At 37.4% G+C, this 11,030-nt stretch overlaps 1 protein-coding gene across 9 annotated transcripts in view; it reads right to left on the bottom strand.

Moving 5' to 3' along the window:
- The window catches only part of COBLL1 (cordon-bleu WH2 repeat protein like 1), a 78,426-nt gene that overhangs the window by 25,858 nt on the left and 41,538 nt on the right, over positions 1-11,030 (bottom strand). For 8 of the 9 annotated variants that reach the window (XM_017735756.1, XM_017735754.1, XM_017735753.1 and 5 more), the window contains exons 3-7: positions 5,108-5,309; positions 3,956-4,184; positions 2,286-2,324; positions 1,313-1,407; positions 947-1,186 (exon numbers count right to left, since the gene is read on the bottom strand). In XM_017735756.1, coding sequence (XP_017591245.1) covers positions 947-1,186; positions 1,313-1,407; positions 2,286-2,324; positions 3,956-4,184; positions 5,108-5,309 — 805 coding nt within the window. The remainder of the gene's footprint in view (positions 1-946; positions 1,187-1,312; positions 1,408-2,285; positions 2,325-3,955; positions 4,185-5,107; positions 5,310-11,030) is intronic. The other variant, XM_017735749.1, reaches the window with a different exon arrangement.

Genomic DNA, 11,030 nt, shown 5'->3' with positions numbered 1-11,030 from the left:
AGGACACAATACACAAAGACACAACTTCTGGTAAACAGTGCTCTCTTGTGGTTCTGTGAATCAGTGAGAGACTAAATCATTGTATAAAGATAAAGGTAGTCACAGTCTGAAATTTCTTGTCTCCAAGTCTAATTCAAAATGAATCCCTTGGACTTGTATATCATTTAGTTCTGCATTTAATTTTTCTAGCATGTCAATAACTTCATATCTAAAGACCACCTTTAGATACTGTATTCAAAGCAATGTATGAAAAAAATTAAAAATTAAATATAACAAAAATTTTAACTCTGATCTTTAACTGGAATTCACAATTGACAATATGTCCAATACCAGGATAGCAGTTAATGAGTCAATTCTCACAAATTCTATTGGCAGAATTTTTGCATGTCATGGGATATGTATAGGTTACTCAGATAGGTAGCCCACATCTCGTAGCTTCAATAAAATACAGCCCAATTTTTAAAAATAAAAACCTTACTTTAACTTGCTAGGAACACAACAATGTTCAGACTGCTCCCCATGTCCACTTTTTTCTACAATATAGTGTAAAGAACAAACTACTCATTATCCCATGTAACTAAAACATTCAAAATTAACAGGAATATCCCAACCCCAGGTACTACTTATAATAAAGCAAGACCACATTCTCATATTTAAATATATAAAGTATTCATCCAAAAGAACAAAAAGGTGCTTACAAGATCAATTTATATAAGAAGTTGGTTTTACCTTTTCAAAATACAGCAAGTACTTCAGTTATAAAGTTTAAAAGGAATGCATCATTCAATTTCCATAGTTATTTTCTAGCTAAAATTTTTTGAAGCAGTTACTTCACTTTTATTTATTAATTTATTTATTAATTCAAGCCTCATCATATATTAACAACAGGGTTATCAGGGTTACTATGTCTGTACTTATTAAGAGAAGTGAAGCAAATGTAACTAACCTGTTCATTCCTATCAAAGCTGTTGGATTTCACCATATCAGATGCAGGTCTGACTTGGCCTCGTGCGAGTTCCTGGGGAGCACTCTGAGAGTTCGGCATGGGTGGCAAAGGAGCTCTGCGTTTCTTCGGCATTTCAGCGGGCAGAGTGTTTGAGTCATACTGCTTGCTGACAGTGTTAGATCTCGTGATGAATGCTGGCCTTGGCTTGCTCATCAGTGGAGTTGCTGGGGCACTGGCAGCCTTGGGGTGTGGGAAATAAAAAAAAAATCCAAGTTGCATACATTTTCTGGAAAACTATCAACAGTACTGACTGCCCAACTGGAATATGTTTTCTAGAAGTTTCTCTTATACAAAGCTACACCTTACTTGTTCTCTTTTCTTCTTGTTTCGTTGAAAAAAGCTGAAGAATCCTTTATTTTCTTTCTCCTTCAGAACATCCATGTTTTCAGATTGGTAGGAGCCTAAAATAGAAAACAATAGTCCTAGATGTTATTTCATGCAGAGATTATTTCTCTTGCATTCTTACTATTTCACTGTGTCATAAACCTCCTGCAATGGTACACAAAACACATCATAAATCACCTAAATTAAATTTTTTCTACATGTTGCAAAGTGAACAGTTTGCCTACCATCCATGTTCTTCCTCTCCTTCTCAGAACTCAGGACAAATGAGATTCAGCTGCTCTTAATAGCCCCAGCACTTTGTCCAGCCCACCCCACTTGTCATATGTTATGGTTCATATCACAAACATAGTAAAAGGCAAAAAGAGCACTACACTTTTCAGCTCTCCATTCCTACCAGCTTCAATTTATGGTAAAGTGTGAAGTGGGACAAGCCAGGCTCCAGCCTGCACATGGTGTAAACTACAGAGAAAGATCACCCAAACACTCAATCAGTGCACACATAATTGCATGGCAGTCATAGTAAATACATTCAGATCCATTCTTGTTATCTTGCAGAATTTATCCTCCTTAAGTTGCTGTATTCATGCTGAGGAATTGTTAAGTGTAATGACTGACTTTTTAAAAATTTTATTAGAATGAACTTTTTTGAAGAAATCCCGTTGAATGCAGATGTAATGAGCAACAAATCAGCAGGTCTGGTACAAGTATCAATATAAACATGATCCTAAATTTAAAAAATTGATCTAGGGTAAAACTATTCAAAAATACTTTCTATGTAACTGGGTATATTCAATTCTGCATTATTATTTGCAATATGCATTTAAGATAGGACAGAGATATTACTCATGTCACAGTTAAGCAGATGTTATAGCAGGAGCAGGTGCTAATGTCCCTTAAGTGCTACAGTTTCACCGCCTATTTCAGTAAATCGTACCTTGAAAAGATGGTAAATTTAAATCAACTGGTGATGCAGCTACAGAAAGACAAAAAGAAAGACAGAAAGTATGAATCTGAATCAAAGACACAGTAACAACTTACAAACACAGAAAGCCAAGCTGGATCTTCAACATTAGGGAAAAATTAACTGGGTGCTTTGCAGAAGTAAAAGGATGTGTATCTTTACTGCCTAATACTTAAGTCATTCAAGAACTTGAGCCTGAAGACATGCAACAGAGGCTGCAACTGTGTACATAAGGAGGGAGGCTCCACTTTCTGAAGCAAAGAGAAAAATCAGTATGTAGAATAGTTTGCTCTGGTTTGGATGGTCAGGCAGTCCAAACTTGGAAAATGAAAAGGAATGTATAATTAAGATATAATGTTAATAAAATAAAATTTGAATTTAAATTCTATTAAGTAAAAGATACTTCTCACCATTTACTTTCATAAAGATAATGGAAAATTCAGAGCTTTGAACCTGCCTGCCAAATTGAAATGCTGAACTACTTCTTATTAAGAGAACTGAAGAATATCTAAATTTCCTAGCAGGGCACTGCTGCGTAGAAAGGACATATGCCTTTGTATGCCCTCCTAAGGATTTTTGGCTGTTGATTCAAGTGAAACACACAGTATATTGTGCAAAAAGCAGCTTTGCCAGTCTGTAGATGAAAGCAGTAAATAACCAGACAACAAACCAAATAATGCACTTGGGGCCCATGTAGTCAAAGTAACATGTTTAGGCAAGTTAAAATATGTTTGTTTCCAGTGTGGAAGAGAAAGGTATTTCATTTTTGATTTGTCGATGGAAAAAGGACATACTGCCCAAATCTGTCATTCTGACCCTTAGCAAGTAAACTAAGAGAACTCTTGAAACTGTAACCACCAAACAGTAAGGTTACCATATTTAGGTAGAAAGAGGGGCAAAGACAAAAAAAAAAGCCCCACAAGTTCTAGAGCAGAAATAAAATCAAGCAAATAAAACAGTGGTCAAAACCAGGAGTGAGTCAATCAATATTACTGCTTTCTACACTGAGGTAAAATTTTCTGCAAGAAATGTCTGAAATGGAACAAATCACACCATATAAAATTTTTAATTACGTTATAGTAAACCTGTCACTGGCCCAGATGAATTTAAAATCCGGCCTAGGAATGTCTGTACAAATATGAGAAAGTTAATACATTATATCCCTGTTGGATCGCAATTAAAAAGACAATCATTATTCCTTCACAATCTATAAAACTAGCAAGCAGCCTTCAGAAATATACATCAAGACCATCAGAATATTCTAATACCTTAAATACAAAACTAACTTTCTCTAACATATCTGTTCTTTTCAGGTCATCATGATGATGTGCAGGAGCTAAAGGAAATAGGGTGTTGTTGGGTTTTTTGGGGAGGGTGTGAGCAAAGGAAAAAAAGGCTTTGCATTTAAGTGAGGATTTGTACTCAGCAACCTCTGCTGGTAGCAAACACTTGGTTAGAAAATAAAACTTTTATACAGCACTTCTGAAAACAAAAGTCCAGGTACACATGAGTCAGTTCCAGTTTTGTGAAAGACTAATGAAATATATACTAAATTTCTAGAAAATAATTTCCTAAGTAAAAAACCCAACATGTATGCATTATTAAAAATGTTATATAGCAGCAATTTACAGAAGTTATCTTACCTTGACTGACATCCATGGCATACAGTTCTCTTAGTCCGAGGTCATTAAGAGATTTTGTCATATCAAGGGGTTCTTGAGACTGGTAACTCTTCAGTAGTAGAGTGTGTGAAGGATCAAACTCACATTTGCTACTGATAATTGGTATGAGCTCTTGAAGGGGTGAATGTGGACTAACTCTTACTACTGTCTTCTGTGTCTTCTTGTAGTTTATCACTACCCTTACTGTTTGCTAAAGAGAAGAAAATTCCAATAAATAATGGCACAAATTCTGAAAGAACTGCCATTTTTACAGCAGCCTCACAGTAATCACAGGAATTTCACTTATGGCCAACTTCACCAGTGATGCAGGTTCAGAAACATTACATAAGATTCAGAAACGTAACTATTTTGCTCTTCCCTTCCATGCAAGAAAAGGACACGTGAAGCAGACTGCTTTCTCCTTTAGCTTTCTCCATTTGCCTGGCACCAGGGTACGTGCCTGGAGGGAGATGCCCTACTGGGTTATACTGGGCAGCTGTAGAAGTGAGGTGATGAGCCACAAGCAAGTGCCTGTGCACACGTGTGTAGGAGGAAGGCAGAAGGGCAGCGGAAGAGCTCTCCCAGCCCTCTGTAAGTGCTTTAGATAAATTAAAAATCAGTATTCTTCTACGCAGCAGAAGGACAAAGGTGGAAGGAAAGATTTAGGCAACACCCAGAAACTGGTTTAGTACCTCTTAAAGCTCCCGCCCTTTTCAGGGTATACAAAAAAAGCCAAGAGAGAACAGCATGTTAAAGGAAAATCAACATACAATTAGAAGGGCACATATATCACAGCATGACAGATGGTACAAGATGTTGATTTTCAGTTTGTTCAAGGCTGTACTCAGCTACACTTCATCTGCAGAATTTTTCAAAAGGCCGATAAGGTGTGGGATTTCAAATAATACTGTAATATTTCCTTCTTTCAGCAGCAAAGATGTTTGCTGCAACAAACTGAGATGTATTTTACCTAAGAGGAGCTTATCAAAAACAGACTAAAGCATTTCACAGAGCTTCAAGGTGAGAGGATGAAAGACAACAGGAAAAGCTGAAACAAGAGGATGAGCTACCAGCTCAATATGCTGAATACAGCAGTGATTCTAATTTCTCAATACACTTAATTTTAGTTCTCACCTCTGGTATAACTGGTGCGGGTTTCTTCTTATCTATTTGTTTTGCCTTTACAATCACCTTTTCCACTTCAAGCATTCCCACTGGTGTGTTGGGTTTGAATTTAATCTGGCTATTTTCTGCAGATACCAACTCTATGGTATAACTTGATGGATTTAAATGATACTGTGCACAGAGAAAGATCAGCAAGTCCATCATGGGCTTCCTGTAAAAGACAAATGGAACTGTCACAACAGATGACAATTAAGCAGGCTATAACAAGACGAGCAGCTAAACATTTAATCCAAGTCATCTTTTCCCTTCCAGGACTAAACAATTACTGCCAGACACCAACTTTAAATATCTTTGAGCTTTAAAAAAAACATAATTACAAAAAAAAAGGCCAATTCCCAAAAAAAGCCACTAAAAAGAAAATGAAACCAGTTTGCACAAAAGTATGCCAAGTACTTGAGCAGAGTGGGACCTGCTTGCTTGTGTGAAGCTTTTCCTGAGGTCAACAGGGACATGTGGATTAGTCACCTCATTTGACAGTTAGTGGGAACTTTAACAGTGGTGATAAATACTCTGTTGTTCATTAAAAACACTTCTTTTGCAAAGCTTGGCATTTTTATATCCATTTTGAGTTACAAGGGACTTTATTTTCAGAAAGTCTGTGCATGAGCCACTTGGAAGAATGCAGGAGAAATGAGGCTTGAGAAAGTCACATTTCAAGAAGGTCTTGCATTAGGGATTCCAGAATTATCTAGGTTCTTAATACCAACAGCAAGAAAAAAGCTAAATGACAATATAGTAGGCAAATGCCATTTCTTTAGAAGCTCTGTGTGATGCAAGGTGTCCTTCCTGCAATGAAAAATGGCCAACAGAACTTGTCAGATGTAGTCAGTACCTGTATGTCCTTGTTCCCTCAGTGCTTAATGAAGAACATACAGAACAGGGTATTAAGACAGGCTATTTCCATTTGCTACTGAAATACATCTATTAAAGTTGTACTTGAAACAGAAGTGTCATAGATGTTTAAATAGACCAAAAGTAAGGAGAACATCCTTACTTTGCGTGTTACAGAACTGAATTAAGTTATAGCACTATCAGATTATTCCTCAATAATTTTTTTTGAGGTGGGTAAGGACAATTTCATTGTGACACCCTCTGCATCTTTCAGTTACAGCTATAAACAAGGAAATCCATCACCTGCTCTGTCTCACAAGGACATTATGAAAATAGTATTCTTGTGAAGCAATCAAATGGTATGTTGAAAAAAATGCTGAAGTGTCTATGAGAAATACAGGGTTTGGCTGGTATGGCTTTATCAGAAATCTGAAATTCTAGATGTAATCTCATAACAGAGGCAAGTATTCTGATAGCACAGCCAAATGTGGAAATAGCGTCTACAAAGAACCATCAGATTAAGCAGAATTCTAGATAACAAAGATCATGAATATATTTATTAAGCAGTAAGTTAAAGCAGACTTTCATATGATGCAGCTCTGTAAAAATAATTAAGAATGACTCAATGTTAAAAGTTATTGTAAACACTGAATTATTCCCCTCTTTAATTTACCCTAGAATATCATTCCCATTTCCCTTCCTCTTAAAGAACAAATGTTCCATAAGCAAACTGTCTTCTAATTTCTAGCAGCAGGGCTGAACTCTCCAGTGCACATGCTGCACTTCCAGAAGATGGAAACTGTTTGAAGGCTGACAGATATTTCCTTTCCAGAGGAAAGCTTCTGCCTGTTTAAGTGGCAGGAGAACAGTTGCCTCAGGAGACAAAGGCAGGAGGAACAATAAAACAAAAAAAACCCATACAGAAATGGTACTCCAATGTGTGGAAAAGCAGTTTCAGATGGTCTGAAGAGGCATAGGAGAATGTAATATACTCCCATACTTTCACCTAGATGATCTGTGACAGTCTGAGGAATTCCATGCAAAATGCAGAATAACAACTACACCTCCCCTTTCACATTGCTAAATCAGAAAGTTTATTTCAATTAATCTCCTGTATATAGCACAACCTGCTTCAGTTACAAGACAGAAGGAGGAAATACTCCATTTCTTGTACTTCTAATCCCTAATGAAACAAGTACATCCATCCCACCGTAAGAAGAAAAGGGCTGCAAATGCAAATATCATCATTCCCCCATCTCACTGGGGGCAGAGCAGGGCAGGGCCAAGGAGGAGGGAGCCAGAGGAGGCTGCAGACACAACTTCTGTAGTGGTCTTTCTGGCTACTTAGTGTATCCAATAAGTTACTTGTTACCTTTTTTTTCTGGTGAATTTTTATACACTGGCTTTAAAAGCTGCCCTTCAGTTACTGGAGAGAAGTAAGATTATTAAACATGACCAGAGCAAGAATTCACAAGCAAGGATCCCAGAAAGCCATTCCATGGAAATGCACCACAGTGACAGGGGCAAGCCCTCACATTAACCAGTCACACAGCAAGTGACAGAATGATAAGTCAGTACCAGCTGCTCACAAACAACAGGTACATGCAAATTAGTACATGAGAACAGTGATTCAGTACAAATTTGCTTTCCACTGGTACTTCCAGAAACAATGTGTTTGACTGGAGGAAGATGGACTTTAAGTCCCCCCACTCCACTGCAGGCAAGACATCTTCCAACAACTGCTTCAGAGAGATATTCCTACCGAGATTAAAAAACCAACCAAACAAGCTCTTCTTGTAATCATAGACTCCAAAACTAGTAAAATGATAGGGACCAAGTCCAGAGAGCTGGCCAGAGTAACAACACGAACACTGATACGATTTGAGCATCGTTCTCCCTTTATTGTTCAACTATGCAAGCTTTTATCTCCTTTTGCAAAGATTCACGCCCAGTGCCTCTAGACGGCCTCTAATCCGCGGGGGGACGACCAGTGTATAACTTTGCCAAGGACTTTCAGGGCTGCCTGCAGCCAGGTGCTTTCCAGGCTTGCCTGCAGCCAGGGGCCAGTTCAGGGGCTTTTCCTCAGCAACCCTGGATTGTCCAATCTTCCCAGGGGTATCATACGCCCCTGTTCCACAAGGAATCCCTCGACAGTAAAACTCTTTTTTCCTAAAGTCTGCAAGGATTAAAGGTGGAAGAATATATGTATCACAGTACATTTAACAGCTTCCATAATTAATATTTAGCAAACCACCAAGAAGTGGCCATCAGCTACCTCAGATGACATCATCTGCTAGTCCTTCTTTATCTATCTACTTCAGTAAAATACTTATTTGCAACTTAACTTCACTAAATTACTCTAGGTTTTCTGGAAATCTCTGAGTGTAAATATATTTACATATTCCTGCACCCTTCATCTCTCATCTATTTTTCTCTGGTTGTTCCTACCTGACTAAATAACAATAAAATGTAGCTAAAAGCAGCCTCTCATTACATCACATAGCTGATAGGTAAAGGATGAACCTTCACTAGAACTACACATTCACTGGAATGTATCAAAGCCTGTTATTATTGTAATTAACAGTGTAAGGTGTCACTTCAAGTGCTCAACTGTTCAAAGGGGAAAAAAAAAAATGCATCAAACTGCCAAACTCCTCTCCAAAAACAAGGGCTAGAAATTTTCTACTTAAAAAAAGTTGAGATTCTAGATTTCTGATACAATCAAACTTTAGGAACTACGTCTTCCCATCATGAGATTTGCAGTAAGCACCACCAAACAAACAAAACTGTCTCAATAATCACCAAAAGTATCCCTATGTAGGGGTGGAATATTAAAGAGAGAAAAGAAACCTACACACAGGCTTTCTATAGATCTCCATTTACTTAATTATAATGGTTTCATGGCCCTCCTTGCAAAAATATTTGCTAATTCAATTCTCCAAAGCAAAAAAGACACTTGTTTTCATAGAGAACAACAAAACCCACCAAAACTCACAAAATCTGTTACTAACAAATTTAAATACAATAGGTTTTGAAAAGTAGGGCAACACAACAAAGCTTGTTATTCACCAGCTAGCTACAGAGAGTAAACCAACGGTTTATTAATATTTTAATAAATGGAAATACTCAAGAATGGAGCAAATGAAACCTCACAAAGGACTCTTATAATACAAAACAAATTCAGCAAAGCTAAGGTCTCTCTAAAAGAGATCTGAAACTGAAGCCCCAAACATACTACCCTGCACAACTATTTTTTTAATACACCATTTCCAAATTAAATATGTCATTATCATATTGGCTCCTGAAATTGCTAAGTTAATTTACTGATGCATACAACTGAAACTATACAATTTCAAGAAAACTTTCTCAAACTCTGCATTTATTCCCTGTGGGTAAACAAAAAAAGCTATCAAACTGATTAGGCTGCTAAAAAAAAAAAAAATTCTTCAAGTTGGGTTTGGGTTTTTTCCCTCCTTTGGCTGCAAAAAAATTCTTCAGCTCTATGCTATTAAATCACTCTGAAAAATGTTCCAATTAAACAAAAGCAGAACAAAACAAAACCAACAAAAAGCTCCACTCATCTTTCTATTCCTTCTTCAGAACACTGTACCTTCACTTCCTACCACTCATTGCTCTTACCACATTTGAGGTGGGGGAGTGGTTGTTGCTTTAAAACAACTGCTTGCCTGAGATCCCCCTTCACAAACCCTGTTATCAGGGTGCACACATCACTGTCAGACCCTGAAGAGATGAACTGAATCTCTATCACCAACTACTGCAAAGTACGAAGAGAATCCACCCATTCCTGAAATTTCAGAATGAGGAATGACTTACTTCAGTTCTTCCTTTTCTCAGTCTTTCGCTTTAGTTACTTTAGATCAACCCAAGAATGAATAATTCTTCTCTGGGAATCTTCTTCTCTAATTCTTCTTTTGAATTTCATTCTAATCCTCTTCTACCTACTTCTACATAATCAGGATATTTATCTCACTAACACCTTGCTTTGTGCTACATAGCTCTCTCTTGCTATCCACTATGCCAAAGTAGGGAGCAAATTAACTCAACTTAATCTGAAACAAAAGGTTTCTTCTAGTGAAGCATGGAATTTGAGCACATGGCTGTTAAAACTCACCATTTTGCTTTTTCTAGTATGAGATTTAAAAGGTGTTCTCTCCTCAGGACCTTCAGAGCTGCTCACCTCCAATTATGAATGAAGAAAGAGGCAAAGTAACAATTTGTCTGTTTATGTCATTTCTAGAGGGAACTTGCCTATTTGTTCACAATATATGACTTAAAGACAGAGCAAAGCTGGAACAAATGATAGCTTGAAAAATGTTTCACAGTGGACTGCAGGTCCTGCGCATTTCCCCTCATTCTGAGATGAGCCTAGCAGTGCTAAAACTGATTCTTATTTGCAAGACAGCCATGTATGAAATCAATCATATACAGCATCTTAATTGAAAAATCCCATAACTGTGGGATAATAAAACTGATTGGGAAACAAGTGCAATTCTTGATAAGCCTGTAAAGCTTGTCTCAAACACTGAATAATTATACACAATGTAATCTGACCAAGTGAAGATAGATGCAACATTCCTTTCTGGCACTTTGTTCTGAGCAAAGAATGAGAGAGGGCCCATGGTACTTGTAAGCGTGGACAAAGGGAACAAAAAGAAGAACAAGAAGTTCCTGACAGTGTACACATGGAGCCTCATGTCTAAGAAGGTTTAAAATCAGGAAGGCACCACATTTACAGATTGCAGTATTCCTTACTATAAACATGCTGGAAAGAAACACCATAAAGCATCAAGTACTCACATTATTTCAGAAAATTTCTTCTGAGAAATAAAACCTCACATTTAAGTTATCCTAAAAATCACAAAGTCAGGGAGAGGCATAAAAAGACCCACTGTAGTTCTGGTGAACAAGCTGATATTTGATGTCTAAGCAACAACCTCATGAACTCCAGCAAATGACAGCGTGCAGACTCATGCCAGACTTCACTTCTCATTAAGAAGTAGGTAAAAGCACACATTTACAG

This window comes from Corvus brachyrhynchos, unplaced genomic scaffold (assembly GCF_000691975.1).
Source record: "Corvus brachyrhynchos isolate BGI_N302 unplaced genomic scaffold, ASM69197v1 scaffold255, whole genome shotgun sequence".
Lineage (NCBI taxonomy): Eukaryota > Metazoa > Chordata > Aves > Passeriformes > Corvidae > Corvus > Corvus brachyrhynchos.
This window is presented reverse-complemented; position numbering and strand designations above follow the sequence as displayed.